General features: G+C 34.5%; 1 protein-coding gene across 3 annotated transcripts; it reads right to left on the bottom strand.

The window, feature by feature from the left end:
• Window positions 1-8,323: 8,323 nt before the first annotated feature.
• On the bottom strand, window positions 8,324-13,096 carry LOC137733750 (uncharacterized). Of its 3 annotated transcripts, none has more exons than XM_068472926.2 (9): window positions 12,634-13,096; window positions 11,657-11,762; window positions 11,402-11,557; window positions 11,128-11,233; window positions 10,694-10,879; window positions 10,183-10,348; window positions 9,581-9,903; window positions 8,877-8,966; window positions 8,324-8,758 (listed from the first exon to the last, which is right to left on the bottom strand). In XM_068472926.2, exons 2-9 carry the CDS (start codon window positions 11,669-11,671, stop codon window positions 8,691-8,693), a joined length of 1,110 nt encoding a protein of 369 aa, XP_068329027.2. In that variant the 5' UTR covers window positions 11,672-11,762; window positions 12,634-13,096; the 3' UTR covers window positions 8,324-8,690. The 3 variants fall into 3 exon arrangements, with proteins under 3 accessions (XP_068329027.2, XP_068329029.2, XP_068329028.2); XM_068472928.2 differs by having other exon boundaries at window positions 9,581-9,849; XM_068472927.2 differs by having other exon boundaries at window positions 9,581-9,885; window positions 12,634-13,093.
• Between the last annotated feature and the right edge of the window lie 10,537 nt (window positions 13,097-23,633).

Here is a 23,633-nt window from a genome sequence, read left to right as displayed (position 1 = left end):
TTGCAAATAGCAGTTACGCTTGTTCTCGTGTGATTTTTAAGAGAAAAATAATAGCGGGATGGAATAAAAACACAAGACAGAGAGAGAGTCCACGCGTGTGAAGAGTCCAAGTCAAGCCCAGTGAACCTCCGAGAAACTGATCGAGGATGGTTAAACTATTTTCCATGATTTTACTATTTTATATATTGTCTGGGCTACATGGCTAGAGCCCACTTACCACCATGCCTTTTATATATTATCTTTCGGGGTCATTAGTTTATTACGTGTTTTAAACACAATGCAAGCGTTTATTGGACGTTGATGATATTGAGGCTAAATTGTAATTTCGTAAGAAAAATCTCTCATAACTTATTGGGACTTCAAATACTTCTAACTAATTGTCCTAATCCATGGAAAAAGATCCTCGTCGGATCCTTTTCTTAAGAATTCCGCAATCGTATCCGTTCATCGTACATTATGCGGTCAGAAATTATTTAAAACTTAAAATTTAAAATTCAAATATAAATAGTACCTAAGAAAAACTGACAGCACGATATACGATGAACGAACACGATTGCTGAATCCTAAGATGTGACATCTCGTCCCGGGATTATTATAACGTACTAGTGAAATGACATTTTTGCCCCTAGTTCGTTTCGTTATTCTGTTTGGTGTGTGGTGTGGTGTTGGCATGTGTTGGGCCACACACACACACTGTCCCTATCTCTCTCCCTCTGTCTTCTCCCTGTCACTCTCTCTCTCCCGTGTTCCCATTTCCCCCATTACCATTGTAACGTACGGACATACACACAAGTACACGATTCACCCACAGATCGAAGGAACCAGGACCACATTCGAGCTCGTGAGGCTCGTGCGAGTGCAGCCATACTATTTTCAGGTAAGAAAACCAACATTTTCACGTCGATTCGAAGTGGTCCGACTTGGGTACTATTCATGCAAGATTAATCTAGTATGTTTTTGGGTTTTTGAAGCTCATTGGTGTCTTAGTGAGGTCCCAAGGAGCCCCGGAGTGCTTCGTTGGACGAATTTGGACGTCGGGATCGTCCTGCTTGAAGTTGGCCGGTTTTGGTTGTTTGCTCAGGTAAGATCGCGTAAGTTTTAGCCCTTAAAACTTGTATGGATGTGTTCTACTAGTCTAGGGCTTCATTTTGGTTCAAAAATCACGAAAAACGGTTGAGAAACGAGTGAGAAAACTCGAGTTGCAGGTTTCCCAGTTTTCCGGCGCCGGCGACGGCGCCGGAGACTGAACGGAGAAGGTGACGGAATATTCCGTCAGAGTTGATGGAATATTCCTAACGCCGTTAACGGAATCTGTCAAAACTGACGGAATATTCCTAACGGCGTCAGTTGACGCCGTCAGTGTGCGCCGCACGTGCCTGCGCGTGGCCGGCGCGTGTGGCCGTGCCTTGGCCGGCGCATGGGGGCGCGTGCGGCGGAGGAAAATTTTTCTAAAAATATGGTTATGATCCTGAGGTTGTGTAGAGCACGTTGGTATATTCATTTGTCCATTTTGAGCAATGTATGAGAAGTTATTACGAGAAGTTGGTTATGTGCTTTAAAGTTAACGTTTTTATAGTTATTTCGCATATAGGTGACACGTACCCCGAGGACGAGCGTTCGCACTCGAGGCGGGGGGGCTACGACCCTTCCACATACCAGTGAGTGGGCTTTTGTTTTCCGTATATACCTATATACATTTATATTCCTAGAAACTGTTTAAAAAGGGTTATTTATGTTATGCCATGCACTTTATTATTATTATCGTTTATGCATAATTGCATGCATTAGTAGTGGCTTGCATATACATATGCATATTGGGTGCTGCGGACGCACAGGTAAGTGTCAGGTAAGTGATATTCATATTTACTTTCAGCAGTAGTTTGAGATGCTTAGAGAGCTCATAACCTGCACCCCCGGTGTTAGTGCTCCCGCCCAAAGTAGGGCACAGTCCTTCACGTGATGTTCACCTCCCGCACCACACGCTCAGCTTGGATCCAAGTTAGGTGCACAGTCTTGTCGTACAGACCACATTAGGTGGTTCTGACTCGTAGGTGACCCGCGATTATTCGCACAGCCTTCACGTGATCGTAGCACTAGAGCGTATATATATGTTACACCCAGGCCTGTCGTACAGACCACATTAGGTGGTTCTGACTCGTAGGTGACCCGCGATTATTCGCACAGCCTTCACGTGATCGTAGCACTAGAGCGTATATATATGTTACACCCAGGCCTGTCGTACAGACCACTTTAGGTGGTTCCGACTCGTGGGCAGGTTCAGTTGTTGAGTTTGAGATTTGAGCTCTATATGCAGCCGTACAGGTCACGTTAGGTGACTCCGGCTGCCAGATTGCATGTTATTGACATACTTTATACCTGAGCACTTGCATTGTATTATGAGGTTCTGACATGGCATATTCTGGAGCATGATTGGCTCACCCTTGAGCATGTTTGGCATATCTATACTTACGTATATATGTTTATTTCTGGGAAGTATACAGGTTTTACGGCGAGGGGTTAGAATGTATTTTGCTAAATGGTTTTCAAAGAGCTTTGTTTTTGCCCACTCACGCTTTTGTTTTGCGCCCCTCCAGGTTCTAGTTGATTAGCAGTTTCGGTGGTATTCTCAGAGGATTCTCCCGGCTTTTCTGACAGATACTCACCAGCGTAGGGTCACCTTTGGGTGTACTTATGTCGCAACTTTCTTTTGGACTGCTGTAGACCTGCTCTGAAATTGTCTTTCACTTACGCTAACACTTGTTTAGTACTTTGTATGCTAGTTTTTAATTATTCGTACTTTTATATTATTACTTTATTGGCTTCCGCACGTGCACATGGCTACGTCACCTTCGTGTGACGGCCAGCACGCTCCGATCACGGTCGGGGTGTGTCATAAGATCTCTAGGAAAAGGATCTGGCGAGGATCCTTTTCCCTAACCCACGTCAATTACCGGATCCTTTTCCCTAACCCACGTCCATTACCGAATCCTTTTCCCTAACCCACGTCCGTTTACTTACTGTCATGTTAATTATTACGCTTTACAATACTATACTAGCAATTGTATGCATGTGCTTATTAAAGTTTTGAAAATAAATTTTACAAAAAGAAATGGCCCTTCAAGCATTTTGGTGACAACCTTGAAACGATTTTTCGTCGCTGTCATATATTTAGCAATTATTTATGGATAATTGTTTTGTCATTCAAAGTTTATTGTATTTGGGAGAAAGACTTGAAAGACAAAATGAGGGCAACTGATATGGATACTTGGTTGTGAAGCTTTGAAAAAAATAGTAAAATTATTTTGCGTTTAATTTACTATATTGTTCATAATTTTTATTTTGATTTTAATTTCGTTAACAGGGTTAATTTAATATTTTCAACTTTTTTTGTTAACAATTTTTTTTTATTAATAGATAATTTAGGGCATGTTTGGTATCTTAATAAAAAAAGGATTCATTTTCAAAAATATTTCTTAAGCACAGTTGTTTATAAGACCTAAAACCTTGTTTGATATGATATTCAAAATAGGAACAGATCAGATAAAAAGAGAAGAGGAGAGAGAGATGAGTTAAAAAAAAAAAAAGAATTAAAACCGACTTTTTGTGTTTTTCCCACAAGTAGACTAGTTTTTCAAGTTGGTTTTGAGTCCATTTTTAACAGTCTGACGAAATGAGGATTATTGACTTGAGAGTCAAATTATATGTTGAGAGTTTTAACGAAAAGTCTGCGATACTGTTTATTTTAACGAAAAATCATATTTTTACATTAAAAAGTCAAATTTGGTACTATTCATTTTTCCTTTTATTTTGTCATTATCGTTAAAACTCAAAGCTTTCAAATCATTTTTATTAGTTTTTCTTTATATTTTTGAGTTAAAAAATTTGTGTACAAGTTGAATACCAAAAAAATCCGTAGATACTCGATATGATTCCAAGAAAGAAGATTTAATTTTGAGTAAATATACTACCCTAATCAATTTCACGTGTGTATCGTGTATGATCATTGGCACTTGACGACAAAAACGACTCGTCCTTCGCTTAAAGGGAGGGACCCCAAAACCAGGAATATGACCCTCTTCAGATCCTATTTGTGGAGATTCGGAAGATTAATCAATAGTGTTTGTTCATTGTATATCGCGGTTAAAAATTATTTTTAATTTTTAATTTAAAATTGAATATAAATAGTATCTAACGAAAATTGGTCACACGATGTACGATGAATGAATACGAATGATTAATCCTCAGATCCTCATCCTTCTCCCCAAATCCAAACCTTCTCAATTATTTCACTTTACACACTTTTTTGACTGGTAATATCTAATATTAGGGATACTAAACTTGTAGATAAAGTTTGCAAATTAAATTTTATGTCACTAACAGGAATGAGCACGTTTATCAATATTTATGTAATAATTTAATAATTAACTTTTATATCATTTAATTTACAAATTTAATCTCCATTGCATTGCCCAAATCGAAAAACATCCTCAACCCCATCAACATAATCCCATACCAAAAGCACTCCTCTTAATTGCGTTTTGCACCTCTTTTTCTTTGAAACTTGTTGCATTTCTGGATTTTTGTTTTTCCAACCATATTTAGAGCTAGTTTGGTATTGCTATACTTTGAAAAAAAACTGCTTCTGTTGTGCTGTGAGAATAAGCAGCAGAGTGTTAGGTAAACTTTTTTGTAAAAGTGCTTTTGAAAAAAAAAAAAGCAGTATTATAATGTTTGATAAACTTTTATGTAAAACAGATATGAAAAAAAAAACTAGTTTTTCAAAGCTGGGTTTTGCAGCTTTGTGTTTTTGGCTTTTTTTTCACCTAAAACTGTGAAAAAAAATTGAAGCTGAATGTTTACTAAACATAAAAAAGCTCCCAGCTTTTTTTGATAGCCACTTTTTTTAGAATAAGCTCAGTACCAAACTAGGACTTATTATCACACGATGTATAATTTGGAGGTCACTATCTCGACTAAGCTATCTCGCCTATTAGGGAAGCTGAATTGAGAAAGTGTTGCCAAAACGAGTTGAAAGCAGTTAGTTCGATTGGTTTACATACAATGCACCGTATGTTGTCTACAACTTTACTTTTGATTTCTTCGATTCGTCATAAAATTTGTTGAATGAGAGGACAACGTTCGCATGTTATTAAATAACACCACACATGGTATCTCCGATCAATAAGAAAAAGATCAAAATTGAAGGATTAAGAGATCGTCGATGACTTGAGAAAATTGTAGGATTAGAAACTTGTGACATAATCTAATGTACTTGTAAGATCAACATTTTAATCCCACCAACCATTGACCCAAAAAAAAAAAAAAAAAAACAGAGAAAAGGGAGTCTTCTTTTGGAAAAGAAAATAGTACGTAGTATGAATCCAAATTAATAGTTGAAGACCTTGTTTAGCATGTCAAACGTAGAAAGGTTCATTGCTTTATTATTTGAAAATGTCTTCTTTGTGCACTTGCTTGAACTAATAGTCAAATAAGTGATATTAGAACTAGGAGGCTTGTATTAATCTCAGTTGGTTTTAAAATAGATGAAATTGTAACAATGTTTCCTCATCTTTAATGTAATTGGAGTAGAGGTCTATGAACTAAAAATCCATAACTATTGGTCTCTTAAATCTTTCAAACGTGCAGCTATTGTCATATTCGTCAACTCTATTTGAACTTCCGTCAAAATGAGTCATGTGCCACACACGTGATGTTGAATCAAGGGGCAAATATGAAAAACAAAATGAGAAAAATTGTAGCAAAGGTCCCTCAACTTTAACCTAATTGGAGAAATAGTTCCTTAACTTAAACCCAATTGGAGCAATGATCCATCAACTTTAACCCAATTGTAGCAATGATCATTCCAACATGACTCATTTTGAAGGAATTCTGATTGAATTGACGAAAAATACCAGTCTTTTTGATGAATTAGAGACCAAATGGTCATGAATTTTTAGTTGAGAGACCATTGTTTTAATTGGGTTAAAGTTGATGAATTATTGCTACAATCTTCTCTTTAGATTATGGTATTATTGAAATTTGGATGAACCAAGGTGCATAGGAAAATAGGTATGAATTAAGCCAGTCGAGTTCGAGTATCTCTATTTTGATAAAAAAAAAAATTATGAATTCAAATAAAATTTCTCAAAAGTAATAAAAAATTATATTACTGTATTTTTCAGTCTTCGGAGTCACAGGGCGGCATTAGGTAAATTTGCACCAATTATGCAGTGATCATTTAAATATAAACAAAAGAACATTCTAATCTTGTAAATTGAAAGTACACCTAAGTGCGTACCCAAGTTTTTGCCTAGAGCCCTCCTCAAGTTCGAAACATCCTTCCGTAATTTAGATTAGATTAAAATAGGGTAAAGTACAAAAAACTGCCTTAATTATTGGGATCATGACAGTTTCATACCTTATCTTTTAAAATTGACAATGTCATACCGTATCTTATGAATTTGTGACAATGTCATACCTCCGTCAATTTTTCTGTTAGTTTTTCTGTTAAATGCTGACGTGGCAAGTGATAGGGACCACTTTCTATTAAAATATTATTAGAAACTAAAAAAAAAAAAATTAATATTTTTTAAATATTAAAATATAAATAAAAGTAAAATTAAAAAAAAAAGAGTAAAGTACAAAAAACTACCTCAATTATTAGGGTCACGACAGTTTCATACCTCATCTTTTAAAATTGACAATGTCATACCGTATCTTACGAATTTTTGACAATGTCATACCTCTATCAATTTTTCTGTTAAGTACTGACGTGGCTTGATTCGGAACCTACTTTCTATTAAAAACTAAAAAACAATTATTTAATATTTTTTAAATATTAAAATAATAATAAAAAGCAGAAGGAAAAAAAAAAAAAAACCCCTCATTTCGTCCCTCCCCTCCCCCTTCCTCTCTCCTCTCTCCTCTCCCCATCTTCATCTTATTCCCCCACCTACAAATCCCAACAAAAAAAAAAATAAAAAATAAAATCCAATTTGTCTTCCCCCCACACCCACACCCACACCCGCCCACACTCTTCTACCTCCTGCAACCCAGAAAAAAAAAAAAAAAAAAAAACCCCAGATCCCGTCGGCAGGAAGATGGGTGAACAGAGAAGGTGGAGGATGGGTGCGGAAGAGGATGTGGAGAATAGATGAAAGTGGTGGATTTGGGGTTTGATGGGTTTTCAAAATTTTTTTTTGTTTTTTTCCTTCTTTTTCTTCCATAGGGGAGTTGACGGTTTAAAAAAAAAAAAAATTTCCTTCCTTCTTCTTCTTCTTCTTCTTCTTCTTCCTCTTCTTCTTCTTCTTCTTCTTCCGCAGGGAGGGTGTTGATGGGTTTTGAAATTTTTTTTTATTTTTTCTTCCTCTCCTCCTTTTCTTCCTCTTCTTCTTCTTCCTCCTTCTCCTTCTCCCTTCTTTATTTCCTCTTCTTCCTCCTCCTCCTCCTCCTCCTTCTTGTTCTTCCGCAAGGGGTTGTTGGGTTTTCAAAATTTTTTTAATTTTTTTATTTTTTTGGGTTTGCAGGTGGGGGGAAGAAAATGAAGATGGGGAGAAGAGAGAGGAGGAGGAGGGGGAGGGGGAGGGGAGGGACGAACTGATGGTTTTTTTTTTTTCTCTACTTTTTATTATTATTTTAATATTTAAAAAATATTAAAAATTTGTTTTTTAGTTTTTAATAATTTTTTAATAGAAAGTATGTCTCCAATCAAGTCACGTCAGTACTTAACAGAAAAATTAACAGAAAAATTGACGGAGGTATGACATTGTCACAAATTCGTAAGATGCGGTATGACATTGTCAATTTCAAAAGATGAGGTATGAAACTGTTGTGACCCCAATAATTGAGGTAGTTTTTTGTACTTTACCTTTTTTTTTTAAATTTTACTTTTATTTATTATTTTAATATTTAAAAAATATTAAATATTTTTTTAGTTTTTAATAATATTTTATTAATTTTTTAATAGAAAGTGGTCTCCGTCTCTTGCCACGTCAGCATTTAATAGAAAAACTAACAGAAAAATTAACGGAGGTATGACATTGTCACAAATTCGTAAGATGCGGTATGACATTGTCAATTTTAAAAGATGAGATATGAAACTGTCGTGACCCCAATAGTTGAGGTAGTTTTTGTACTTTACCCATTAAAATATTACTCGAAATTAAATCCCGTATCCGGAATGTAAAGCCATGCACAAAGGCTGAAATGACCATTAGTTCTTCTTTGTTTTCCCGTTAAATTGAAAACTGATATAATTACCAAACGGCCCAAAAGAATATCCCAAGAAGACTAGTTTAACTTCATCAATTTGCGAGTAATATAATTTGCTCAAATATTTGGCATTTTATTTGCTGCAATTAGCATGACAAGAATGGAATTGTTCAACTTTCCTTGGGATCTCATTAAGCTCCCATGACAGAAAAATAGCAAGATATACAGAACTAGGGAAAAGGCAGATGATTACGACTAAAAATGGCGATAATCATGCCGGTTTATCCAAATTACAGTACTGAACGTTCTCGGATAATTAAGTTTTTCGGGGACAAGAAAATTACAATGCTAGATTAGCTAGTGATATAACAAGTGTCCTATCTGTATGCTAATACAGATCAAACTAGCTAACCAGAAATATTCTGTTCAGTCCTTCCCTAACAATTTAAAGTGAAAAAGGCGACTTTCCTCAACTTTCTCTAGGGTTTCTCCTCATCTGACTGAGAGCATGGCGGTCCGGGTACAGAATCAACAAAGAACTCCTCCACTGATGCAAGGTAAAGCCAGTAAGTTATGTTTGAACCCGTCCGACCAATATTATTAACCTGTAAAAACTATATATAAAATAAAATAAAAAGTAGAATAACTGATGCAACTCCAATTACCTATATCCTCTGGCTCTGGGGAGTCGAGTAAAATTTCAGAATCAGACGGTAGAAATGGGGAACCGGGATAGTTTCCCAAGGCTCCTAAATCTGCACAGAAAATCAAGGCAATGAAATAACTAAACCGTCAGATATAAGAATTATGCAAAAGCAGCTTCATTTCAGTATTCATGCTTGGATCCGACATGTTACTTTATGTGCCTACACATGTAAGACTGAAATGGTGTAAGCCTTTCAAACAGCTTTAAATGTACCAAAATATTTGCTGCAACAAAACCTGCAGTTTCATGTTTACTCAGAAAACCCTTGCGTAATTTAAAAGCTAGTAGAAAAAGGAATGTTAAAAATTAAGTTCCGATGAATACAGAAAGTTACATTCTTGTTATACCATCGGAGAAAGATATGAAATGCTTGTATCAGATATTGGAACTTAGAATATGCATGCTTCTGCTAAATTTTGGAGATAACTCAAGCGTGTCTAGATGGAAATTGCAACTAACAATAGACACAGTTTTACCTATGTATCAAAATTTTATACAGAGATCTCTACAATAGCAGAAAATCATATATTCTATGCTAGGTACTTCAAATGCTTTATGGCCGGAAAAAGTATTAACACTTAATGACCGTCTTAAATGATCCAAATAACCTTCAATTTCAAAAATATAATGTAAATCTGCCAATTGCTCAACACTACAAATTACCTCCCAAGTTTGACAAATCTGCTGTAAGATCTGATAAGCTGAAATTCCACTGAATTTGGTCCAGCGATCTCAAAGAATCCCGAGAATTTCCAGCTCCACCATCAGGTGCAAGTTGCAATCCAACAGAACTTGCCACATCAGATGTAAATGGTGTATCAAGTGCTGTGTCTACTCCCATTCCAGATATTTCTGAAGCAGAGAACGGGAAGTGACCACTCGATGCAACTGATGTAGGACTTACAGGCATCTCCGATATGGGTGACATGGCGCTGTTTGGTGGAATGACAGGAACCACATCAGCACCACTGCAGTCCATCATAATACTTCAAAAAGAATAGATTAACAAAAAATAGTGGCCATTAGAAAAACTTTTATCTACCAAAACAGGATACAGGTGCACGAGACAAGGCAATGTCATCCAATACACTTGTTCCATAAGGAAAAGAAACTGTTTGAACCAATGTAATTCCTAAAAGAATGGGAAAAAGAGGAGGGGGGGGGGGGGGGAGTGGTTTATCAGAGGAACAAAAAGTGTCTCTAAGGTTTAGGTAACAAATTATTTGTCATATTAAATGAGTAATCAAAGAGAGAAAAATTCTCACTCATTCCCAGAATTCATCCGCATGGGATGAAAGTTGCTTGGTGCAGGTACTCCGTTAACTACATGACAGTTAGATATTGCACATCCCATGGAATCGACATGGGGCTGACCTGCTGCTGGCATTGGAGGTTGCTGAAGGACGGGGTATCCCATAGGTAAGTTGTTAACTGCACTGCAAACAAGTGGCAATGAATACTAAAGACTATCACATAAAAATATCTTACTACAGATTGCCACAAACTGACAGGCATATATAGATCCTTATACCCCACACAACTTAAAGACATAATAATCCTTTGACAATCACTAATGAGAATAACATTGAAACCTTAAAAGTCAAACGAGAGTTCATCCAGAGTTCTTAAAAATGGAAGCATAGCTCTGTTAGCATTGAGGAACCAAATTATGATTCCTATGCATCCACCAAAAGAGATGGACATAAAGTAGAGCTAACAGAATGAATTCATGCATTTAACTTTATCCCACCATGTTGCTGCAAGCTGAAAACTCACCAGGCATAGGATGGATCCCATTTTGTATAGGGGCCAAAGGAACCTTCGGAGGCATGGGATTATACTTCAAGAGATGATAGTGATGTTCCAGTAAATGATTGAAAAGGAGGATTTGTTTTTTCAATTTTAGCCTTATGTAATAGGCCCTGAAAAAGTCAGCATTTTCTTCTTCCAACTTCTGCCATACTGTATCAACAAATCAAAATAAAGAAAGTCAGCATTTTCTCCCAACTCACGATCACAACTAAAAAGATAAACATGTAGCGTATCAGGGTTACATATTTAATCCATTGACCCCTCATTGATAGAGAAGAGACGATTATGTATAGCACTAGCAAAATGTCTAGTTATAAATCATAACATGTACAATTCCACTAAATGTAATGGCAGTAACGACAGTACAAATACTTAAAAATAGGTTTCGAGTTGCCTACCCAAAGTTGTAAATCCAGGATCTATCCTTGCCCGAGTCAAGAGCGTTTTAACTACCTCATCTCTATTCATATATAATTGTAAACACCGCTCTATTAGATTCTGGACCTAAAACATTCATTTAACAGAATGTATCATAGCACAGATGAGAAACAGATTAGTCACGCTACTCCACAAACATTATTCAGAAAAGGAAACAAAGTAAGACATACGGAACATAATAGACAATGTAGAAAAGGAAAGAAAAGATTGCCAAAAAAAGTAATATATCCTCACAAGTTCAATATCTTGGCGTGATACTTTCTTGTTATCATTGCCTGAAGTGGATGCTGAAGCTGAATCTGTTGCGGGAGCCTCATTACTTTGGTTTTTCACTTGGTCACCTTGTGAATCATGTAAAACTTGAGTTGATGATTGATTTTCTTGCGTGCTCTGTGAATCCGAAAATAGGACTTTCTCTTTAGTCAAGAGAGAGATGTGCAAACAACCAGGTATGACACGCTAACAATGCGAAGAATTATGAAGTGGCACCTGTAAGTTCTTCATTTCATCTGAATGCAGGTGGAACACATGTCTTCAGTATGGCTCCGGTATTCTCCAAGCTAAAGGTTGTCTTTGCGATACCAATACTCTCACACTTATAAAAAACACCAATAACTATTCCATCAGTAAACAATACATATTCCAGATTTTAAGCATTTAGTTTATAAGTTTCTATGCGTATAAACGAGCAAAGATGCATTTTTAAATTCGAAACACTCATTCAAAGTCTTCCTCCAACGAGTCAGAGCAAAGCATTAACTAAAATTGGAAGTCCTTGTGTTGTGCTTTATCTACTTTGGTTTGGAAAATCCGCGAGTTTGAGCTTTCAAATACACAACAAGCACATGTAACAAGTCATTTCTCAAGGTGCCTATATTCTACCATTATAAGGCACTTATTGTCCCGCTAAAAACATCGAAAACGTATATAGATATATTTCCAGCTCATACAAGTTCTTTCGAAATCTTCGGTGTTTTCACTTCTGAGCAACAAAATTGAATCAAAAGCTTACATGGAATTTTCTGTTTTTGCCATACTCTTTAGATAGCAAAGAAATGCAGCGTTTTTTTTTAATTTTTTTTTTACCACAAAACGCCTAATCTTTAATATTTATGCAACAATTTTACACCCTAAATAACTGAAAAACTCTACAGAAATCATAAATAATTGAAAATACAGAAATTATGTGCATCCTTCAAGATCTCAGGACAACCAAGATTTTCAAAACCAATTAGTTTCAATCAGATCTCAGTCAAGTCCAAACCTTTTAGCCAATTTGCCACCTTTACACATTACATACAAGCTTAACCATTAAAATAAACTAATTTAATCATATAATTCAACTTAATAAACCATTAAAAAATTGGAGACAGAAAGACCTAGACAGAGAATACAATAAATTCAAAAAGAATCAATAGAAAAAGGAAATAGAAAGTGAAGATCCAGCACAAAATAAACTATACTACCTTAAAATCCCAGTTACAAAATCTCCAAGAAAACAAAACCGACACACTTTATTTCGACAAATTAAGGGAACCCAGTTCCAGAATCTCCCAGAAAACGGAAAAGACACTTTATTTCGACGAATTAAGAAAACCCAGTTCCCTTTTCAAGCTGAAGAGTCAACAAACATCGAACAGACACCTCTCTCTCTCTCTCTCTCTCTCTCTCTCTCTAGAAAAAGCTTGAGCAAGTACAAAAAGAAACAGACTTGGAAGCTCAAATTACAGACTATGGCTTCTACGTAGCTGGTATTAGTTCGAGATTACTTCCATTATATTTAAATAATAAAAAATAGAGGCGGAGGAGGAGGAGGAGGAAGAAGGAGTTGGGAGTTGAAAGGTTGCAGCAAGATAGCTATGGCATTAGCATGAGAGAGACTATTGTAAAGAAACAAAAAGAAGGAGAATAAGAAAAAGGAGTTGGGATTTGAGATGATATTTGGGTTTGGCTTTTATACTATTGGGCTTTCTATTTTCAAACTTATTTTTCCTCGAAATTTAGGCGAGAAATTATCTTGAAATAGAAATGTTTAAATGAATAAAATATAAATTATCAAGCTGAGTAAAATATTATTGGGAAACACTAGTAACTTTTACTCGGAAATTCTCGTTTTACTTCATTTCCTCTGTATATCATCTTGTAAGACTTCTTGATCAAAACTGTCTGACTTCTTGATCATCCTTTGAAGATTAGTTATAGGGAAAATCAATTAAATAAAAAATTGTTTAATCCTTCAATTAATGTTTTCAAAATTTTAGTTCTATGTGAGAAATATAATTTGTCTATTTATCAGACCATCATCTAAATAAAATGTCTACTTATAGGAGTCAAATTCAATTGATGATTGATGTGACAATCTAAACTAAATTATCAAATGTTATTTTATTATTTAAATAGAGTTTTAAAGTTTTGATTATTAAAAAAAAAGTTGATACAAAACTATTATTGGTAAAATGTTAATGGAATAAGTGACTACCATTAAAATGAATTAAAAAGAAATTTGACATTGATATCAATTTGACTCCAAAGCACAAAGCCTTCAAATCCGTCTGCAAATAACATTTTGGTTTGAGAGACTTTTGATGTTAAATATGCACAGTAGCATTCCACAGAAGATTTTGATATCTCCTTTAAAGATGCTCTTAGGTTATCTAACGACTTCCATTTTAGCAATCTTTTATATATATGATCTTTAAATGATTAACAAAAAAAATAGACTGAGTTCGAACCATTGTGAAACATTTCTGAAGAAGAAGAATAACTGAAAATGTAAAACAAAGAAAGTTTCTTTATTTATTTAGGAGTTTATAGGCTTGGGCCATGGGCTCTTCACAATTGTACGGAGTTTATTTTCTATTGGTTACAACGATAAATTTGCAATATGGAGAGAAGAAAATAAATTAATATTAAAATTGTTATCAAGAAATTCAAGTTACATCACACTTATAAACAAAGAAAAATAACATTCGATCGTTGTACTAACACACTATTTATCTATTATTTATTTTCATAAAAAATATAAATATATCATTTATTTAGTTGTGTAAATAAAAAGAGTTAATGGAGCCACATAAATGATAATGCGTCACTATTCACGACTCACGAGGCCTCTGTGGTGCAGGCAATTGTCATGGCTCACGAGAGCACCCTTTGTTTTCCCAAATCTTCTTTTATTTACTAAAATTTAATTTTTCTTTCTTTGAAATTGAATTCAATTTTTTTTTTTTGTCAATATATTCTTTTTGTTATTTTGTTACTCATTTAATTATGTAGTGCTCTTGGCTGCTTTTTTTTTTTTTTTTTTCCTCTAATGTTGTGTTGTTTATGAATGGAATTGACAAACCTTCTGCCAATGATACTTGGTTAAAATTGAGTATGACAAAACTAAAATATTCAATGCGAGGTTTATTTACTTCTCAATTTTTGTGTGTTATAAAACGAGTGATGTGTGAGGAATAAAAATGATACATATACTTTGTATACATATTTATGGTACGTAAGCATATCATTGTGTAAGCTAAATATGAGGAGAGCACCGTAGCATCAGTGAGACTAGTGATATTGATCCATTGAAATTTTGGCACACGTACAACTAAAACACATCTGCTACTGCTATCCAACGTCTCATTGAATAAGTTGTAGAACTACTCACACATGTTATACATTTCTCGAAAGTTACTGCACGTTAAGAGTTCAGTATTACTCACACATGTTCACACATATAATTTCAGAGCGAGCATTTGTAGACGTGAAGCTCAAGCTTGAATATCAAAGCAGATCCCAGAAACCCTAGTTCTAAACCTAAGTCCTAATCACTAGAATTCATACGTACTTAATCAACTTTCAACCAAAAAATCATTCCACGGTTCCTCGTTGTCATTCTTCTAATTCTATTCTCGTAATCAAATAACACATAAAACTCATATACTCTTTCCTAAGGGAGAGGGATAAAAAAAGAGCTTCATTAATCAAACCTGAATTACAAGAGTAATGTTATTCATACCATGTTTTCGTACCACATTTTCATACCATCTTAGATGGCATTTAACAACCACATCATTTGAATTAATCAGATTTTTAAATTTAGTTCATTATTTAATAAACTAATAATTAAGAAAAACTAGTTAATTAAATTATGATTGTGGTATACGAGAAGTCTTTCTCCTTCATTTCCTTGGGTTTTGCAAATTTTTCAAATGATATGGATGTCCACATCAAATATCACCTAAGATGGTATAAATGTGGTACAAAAACATAGTATGCATAGCAATACTCGAATTACAATGATCGTATGCGTGCATGCACAAAAGGTGGCTAAAAAAATTTGAATAAATTATACGAAAAAACTCCGAACAAGAAAAAACAGAAAAAGAGCGATACATGCCAAAGACATGAGCTTAATAGTCAAATAATCAGATAAGTCTTAGCTAACTAATGAATCATCAACCATGGAGAGGACCTGAATCTAACCACACAGAGAACCGCTTTAAGGAGGAGAATTATCTCCCCTCTTAATCTCTCATCTTCCCTTTCCTTATATTTGAATGATTACGGTTAAGTCACCTTAACATCTTATATTGATTTTTTTTTTTTATAAAAACAGTAAGACGAAAAGCAATATGTGAAGGGAGGGAAGAAAAAGTGATCAAAATCCTACTCCCTCAAACAAACCAACATAAGACCGATCAAGCAAGCATCTTAATAGGAAATACATTCGAAAGAAACGAACAAAAGTAGAAAGACATCGTGGGAGTGTGGCCATGCATCATTTAAAATTGGATTCAAAAGGCAATGCATAATCTACACTATGTGGAACATTCTTTGTTAACTAAAAAGGGTAAAAGATATTTTTGTTTTCTATCACAATAAATAAGTTAATAACAGTAATGTAATTTCATAAAATAAAATTTTGTTGTTTTTTTAAATCTCACTTATAAGTGATTTTATCATCTCTAATTTAAAAAAATAAAAATAAATAAAAAAAACAAATCTCTCTTCTTTTTTCTCCATTCCCACGTTCTCATTCTCTTTCTCTCTCCTTCCATTTTAAACACAAAAGTAAAAAATTTCCTACACTTTATTTGTGGGCATATACTAGTATAGACAAAGAACAAAAAAAATATGAGATTTGCGGTGTGGACTTGTGGACCGACCTCTATAAGAAAGAAAAAAGCGACCATCTTAATAATTAAAGAAGATATAAGGAAATGACAAGAGTGATTGTAATAATGCATGCAAGCAAATCCAAGTTGTTGATTGTTGTTTGTTTCACTCATTTTTTCTGAATACACATGCACTACACAGCATGGTGCATATATAATAATTATTTAATTAACATATCATATTTTTATTTTTGTTCAAGACAAACGTCTGATATCCAATTTTAACATACGTTTAGGGAAGTACGTAAATTTGGTAACATACACTTTTGCAAACTTAGGACATAAATATAATCATCCTTGTATTTGGTTTTGTAATTTTCTTAAGAGATATATGCCTAGAATAAGTTTTGATACGTATTATTTATAAATCTGACGAGGATTTTTTTTTTTTTTTGTAATTTTATTTAATAAAAAGGGAGTGCCAATTATAAAACTGTGGTCCAACCATGGAAAAAATCTCATAGCCCATCAAGCTGATTTCTCCATTGTAAATTTGTAAATATATGCTTCAAGATATTATTCTGCAAATGAGACGACAGGACCACATTTGTAGTTTATATACAATCATACTGAAATGAATTATGGCGGTTTGAAGACGACTTAGCCATTTTGGTCGTATGTAGATTCTGGATCCCAACTCGAGGAAATCTCCAACTCTTACTAAAACTCATGAGTCACTGCAAAACTCCAATTCTATACAGACTAATTCATGACAATTTATTCTGCATAATATAACGCAACTGGAAATCAGATAGAAGTTTTTATGAGAAAAATGCAAAAGTCATGGGAATCACTTTTTATTTATTTATTTTAATGTGAATAAATTATTCTTATGTAATAGCATCTCCTAGTGTCACTGCAACTCATCATTTTTTTTTTTTTTGTTTAAAATTAGTGCGGAGGTCTCATATTCGAAATAATATGTCTGTTTATTTAGTTTGCAATTTTTACAAATTTCCTTTCATAAAAGTACTGTCATAAAATTTAGTAGGGTGATCATAAAGTTTAACTAGTAATTGTGGTTTATGTTGTTTAAAATTAATGAGGAGGTCCCGGATTCGAAACACTATATGCGTTTTTTACTCTCTAGTTTTTATGAATTTCTTTTCGTAAGAGTATAAGTTAGAAGTTTAATAAAAAACAATGATTTTTGTTGTTTAAAATTAATAAATTAGTTCGAGGTCTTTTGGTTCCCTTCTCTCAATACAAAAGTAAATTAGTTTTTTAGCGTTTCTAAATTATTGAGTTTGAAGTGTTTTTCTAAATATAATTTTATCAAAGTCTTATGTGTAAAAACAGATAGTTTTTCTTATATGAAATTAGGGCACATTTTTAACGTCGTTTGGGCGCCTCCAAAATTTTAGGACCAGCCCTGCTCATCATATACAACGTTATTAATCCACATGTGATTACATACTTTATTTGAAAGTGTACTTAGAATATAGCAAAAAATGATTTAAGATAATTAAAAAAACGTATCTGATAGCAGTTAAAATAATAATAAAAAAGAGAGTTAAAAGTGCTTATATCGGAGTTAAAAAATCATTAAAATCGGAGCTAAAATAACCGTTAAATTGTGATTTTTCGTTTATAACCATCGAAAACTTTTGTTCCGTTATGTAATCTCTTAATGTTTATTTTTTACGATTTTTTATGTATGCAATCTCGGAGTGTGTACAAATAAATGTGACAGTTGGATCATTGAAAAAAGTTTCGTAGAATGTATATCGTGTCAAAACGGTAGATTAAACAAACTCTTAGAGTTAATATTATACTTCCAATAAGTATAAAATAAGATTTTGCGATATCCACTGGTGTAAATATTTTAAATTGAAGATCGAATTCGTTCATTTCATTCTTATAGAGTCGAGGAGTGTAGCTGTAAAAAAATATCAAAACCAAAACTAAAATAACTATTAAAATGTGATTTTTCATTTATAACTGTCGAAAACTTTTGTTTTGTTACCTAATCTCTGAATGTTTTTTTTTTTTGTGATTTTTTATGTATGCAATCTTGTATTATTTACAAATAAGTTTGATGTTTAGATCATACAAATTAGTTTCGTAGAATGCATATCTCCATTAAATTTGCCTAAATTTTGAAGCGGAAAAGTAATTTGTGCTAAATTTTTATTTATGTTTTTCAAGTATTGATTATACAATATTTAGTTTGTATGATGACATTTTCATTGTATAATTATCTTTTTGTTTCTTTATCGCATATTTTACATGGGTTATTATCTATTAAACCAAACAATTATTTATTTAATTTTTAAAAACGTATTCTATTTAAATACATAATATTTATTAAACCAAACAATTATTATTTTATTTTTTAAAATCGTAACAAAATTTTGGGGGGATTTTTGCCGTCATTTTTTGTGACATCCCGTCCCGGGATTATTAAAACGTACTAGTGAAATGACATTTTAGCCCCTAGTTCGTTTCGTTATTTTGTTGGTGGGTGGTGTGGTGTTGGCATGTGTTGGGCCACACACACACATACACTGTCCCTATCTCCCTCTCCCTCTGTCTTCTCCCTGTCTCTCTCTCCCCCGAGCTCCCATTTCCACTGTAAACGTACGGACACACACCAAGAACCATTATACCGTAGCAGATCGAGGAAACCAAGGGTGCAGTTGTGATCGTGAGGTTGAGGGGAGCACGAATATACCCTTTTCAGGTAAAAACATCGACGTTTTCACGTCGATTTCTTAAACTCCGATTTGAGTACTGTTCATGCAACATTAATTTACTTAGTTTTTGGACATTTGAAGCTTGTAGATGTGTTGGTGAGGTCCCAAGGAGCTTGGGAGTGCATCGTTGGACTGATTTGGACGTCGAAATCACGAACTGTAAGTTTGGCCGAATTTTCATATTTTGGAAAGTTTGATTCCGTTGTTTTTAGGCTCTAAAACTAGTCCAACGTGGTAGTTGAGGTTTAGGGCTTCATTTTGGTATAAAATACGTGAAAAATGGTTGAAAAACGACGGAGAATAGTGAGTTTTAAACTTTCCCAGTTTTCCGGTGGCCGGAGTCCGGCGAGGTTAGATCGGAGAAGAAAGGAGAATATTCCGTTAAGTTTAACGGAATATTCCTAACGGCAGTGACGGCGTCAGTTAGGTTTAACGGAATATTCCGTCAGTTTAACGGAATATTCATGACGGCGTCTGTTGACACCGTCAGTGTGCATGGCACGTGGCCGCGCGTGGGGGGCGCGTAGGTCCATGCCTTGGCCGGCGCGTGGGGGCGCGTGCGGCGGAGGAAAATTATTCTAAAAATATGGTTATGATCCTGAGGTTGTGTAGAGCACGTTGGTATATTCATTTGTCCATTTTGAGCAATGTATGAGAAGTTATTACGAGAAGTTGGTTATGTGCTTTAAAGTTAACGTTTTTATAGTTGTTTCGCATCTAGGTGACACGTACCCCGAGGACGAGCGTGCACACGCGAGGCAGGGGGGCTACGACCCTTCTACATACCAGTGAGTGGGCTTTTGTTTTCCGTATATACCTATATACATTTATATTCCCAGAAATTGATTTAAAAAGGGTTATTTGCCTTATGCCATGCATGTTATTATTATCGTTTATGCATCATTGCACGCATTAGTAGTGGCATACATATATATGCATATTGGGTGCTGTGGACGCACAGGTAAGTGCCAGGTAAGTGGTATTCATATTTACTTTCAGCAGTAGTTTGAGAGACTTAGAGAGCTCATAACCTGCACCCCCGGTGTTAGTGCTCCCGCCCAGAGTAGGGCACAGTCCTTCACGTGATGTTCACCTCCCGCACCACACGCTCAGCTTGGATCCAAGTTAGGTGCATAGGCCTGTCGTACAGACCACATTAGGTGGTTCCGACTCGTAGGTGACTCGCGATTATTCGCACAGCCTTCACGTGATCGTAGCACTAGAGCGTATATATATGTTACACCCAAGCCTGTCGTACAGACCACCTTGAGTGGTTCCGACTCGTGGGCAGGTTCAGTTATAGAGTTGAGATTTGAGCTCTAGATGCAACCGTACAGGTCACGTTAGGTGACTCCGACTGCCAGATGTTATGATGTTGATATGATTTATACCTGGGCACTTACATTCATTATGAGGCTTTGGCATGGCATATCTTGAGCATGATTGGCATACCCTTGAGCATGTTTGGCATGTTTATACATACGTTTATATGTTTATTTTCTGGGAAGTATACAGGTTTTACGGCGAGGGGTTAGAATGTATTTTGCTAAATGGTTTTCAAAGAGCTTTGTTTTTGCCCACTCACGCTTTTGTTTTGCGCCCCTCCAGGTTCTAGTTGCTTAGCCGTTGCGGTGGTTTCCCCTGAGGGCTTTCCGGCGTTTCTGACAGACACTCCCCATTGTAGGGTCGCCTTCGGGCGTACTACTGTTGTCTTTTTCGTTTGGCCTGCTATAGACCTGCTCTGAAATTGTATCTCACTTACTAGCACTTGTTTTAGTACCTTGTATGCTAGTTTTTAATTACTCGTACTTTTATATTACTACTTTATTAGCTTCCGCACGTGCACATGGCTACGTCACCTTTGTGTGACGGCCAGCACGCTCCGATCTCGGTCGGGGTGTGTCATTTTTTTCTGTCGATTATAATTGACAATAATAAAAATTTTCTGTTGGTTTTTATTTTAAAAAAAAATGTTTTTGTTTGTTTTAACCGACAGTAGTGAAAATTTTCCAAAATAAAGCCCCTCCATCTCTTCCTTGCAGCGGTGCCTTCTCCCTTCCCCCTTCCTTCCCCCTTTTCTCCTCTCCTCATTTCCTTCTCCTTCTCCTCCCTTTCTCCTTCTCGCTTGAATCACCATGGATGAACAAGGCAGAAGCTATGCAAGCCCTTGAGCACAGAGACAAGCAAAGCACTGTAAGTCCTTCCACATGCTTCCACCTATGATTTAATTTATGTTTTTGTTGGATATGAATAATTCATATTTTGGAAGATATCAATAAAGGCGCCATCTTATTGGGATTTCATAGATATTTAGGGATTTTATAGTTAAATTGCTTATATATAATGTTATAAATACCCAAAAAATTTGTATTTGCGTGAAATTTTTTTTTATTGAAGAAACATATGGATTTCAAATGATCCATATATCAAATTCGTAACTTTATCATTTGACATTAAATTTTTAAATTTTTTTTTTTCAAATGTCACTTACTACTATGGTTTAGTTGTATGATTCTCTATTTGCAAGTGAAAGATTTTAGATTCGAATCTTGTAAGTAGTAAGTTCATAACCGACGAGTTTTGTAGAAATTAATTATGACTAGCTCATTTTGTGGCTATACCCAAATCTCATCACATTTGTGTTTTATTTCAAATAAATTTTATTAGTAGTAATTAATCAGGTTCAAATTAATAATAAAATAAATAAATTTTGGGGGGAACTCTGTAGAATAGATTTATTGAATCGATTATTATTCTTGATCGTAACCAACGAGTTTTATTCTTGAAAGTGGTTTATAATTTTTTTATTACTAATATATTTTCTGTCGGTTTTATCCGATAGAAAATGCTCTTATTTATTCATTATTAATAAATTCTCTGTCGGTTATATCCGACACAAGTTTTGTCGGTTTTAGAGTATTTTTTTTGTCGGTTTTATCCGACAAAGAATGCTCTTATTTATTCATTATTTATATTTTCTCTATTGGTTATATCTGACACAATTTCTGTCGGTTTTAGAGTATTTTCTGTCAGAAAATTCATTTCCTGATGCTGGTAATTATGTCGCTTATTACATCCGCCACTGCATTCATTTTCTGTCGGATTTTGCTTAATATGCGACAGTAATATATGTTTCTTGTCGGTTATCATAGCAACACTAACAAATGGTTTCGTAGTAGTGAAAAAAAGAGAGTTAAAAGTGTTTATATATATATATATATATATGTAAGAAAAGTACCCGAAAAATCTTTATAAATTTTTTTATTAAATTATATTTTATGTGTATCTAATACAAGTGCTTATTTATGAGCATATATAAATGTTTTTTTAGAAAATTATTTTCAAACTAGCCCTTTAAAAATACAAAACTCTAAACTATATAAACTCCTAGTTTACTCTTATATATTACGCAACACCACATATATGAATGTGACAATCGCCAAACTTTTTTCTAGAAGAGGAGTTAGATTGAACACAATAAGTGTTGTATAACTAAACACGTATGTGAGTTAAGAACAGTAGAGCTAGCTAATTAGGGTTGTCAACTTTGAAACTTTTAAACGAAAGGATGACATGTCTGGAGGCAGTTTGGTCTAAAACCATGTGAGATTGAATGATGGTTTTGGTACTTGGAAGTCAGTTTTCTCCAGTAAATTTTGATCTTTTTCTTCCTTGATTCATAAGACGTACGAGTCTCATCGCATCGCAACAAAGAAAGCAACAATAATAGCATATGTATCAATATCATGCTCCTCTCAACTTACAAAAAGCCAACATTTCTATATGGCCGACCAAAAAAGATATGAACTCCATTTACCTACCACATCAAAACCACGTAAATCTAGCAACAACTCTAATGTCTATTCTGCCACCTCATTTCTGGCCGCATTAGAACCATAATTAATTTTAATTTTTTTTCTCTTTTAGTGTTACACATATATTAGCCACTTTAAATAATTTTCTTGTAACAGATCGAGAAACGAAAATATTTTTGAAATTTTAGGTACATCAACCAAATGTAGTGCATATTGACACATTGTTTTTATCTTTTAGTAGAGCAATGATGTTAGTGGGCTAAATAGTTATTTGTTAAAGGAGAAGGGGGATAGGTAGGGGATGAACTTGTACTAGAATGTATATGTATGATTGTCTTCTGCCATTGGCGTAAAACTCTATATGCGACAATGTTTTAATTGTCACAAATAAATAAATTTAGAATCGGATCAACTATGGACTAATAAAATTGACATGACCTTCCACATAAGCTGGTATAAAAAAATTCGTAAGAGAACTTAGGAAAGTAAAAATGATGAAGGGGTGGTGGGACGAATTAGAGAGAAATGAAGAAGATTATGGGCTCGTTTGAAGTTTTTTAAAATGACTGAAAAACGTTTTTAATGAAAGTGTTTTTGGAACCAGTTCTTTAGTAAAAATGCAAGTGAATCTTGAAAAAACACTTTCACCCAAAGCTATTTCAGTCATTTTCAAAAGCACTTCCAAACGAACGCTATATATATGAAAGTAAAACTTGAAACTAGTAAGTGAAAACAACTTTAAAATGCTTTCAATATTTAGCTTTCATTATTCCCTATACATTTCTTCCAC

This window comes from Pyrus communis, chromosome 7, assembly GCF_041283825.1.
Source record: "Pyrus communis isolate YQ-2024b chromosome 7, ASM4128382v1, whole genome shotgun sequence".
NCBI lineage: Eukaryota > Viridiplantae > Streptophyta > Magnoliopsida > Rosales > Rosaceae > Pyrus > Pyrus communis.
This window is presented reverse-complemented; position numbering and strand designations above follow the sequence as displayed.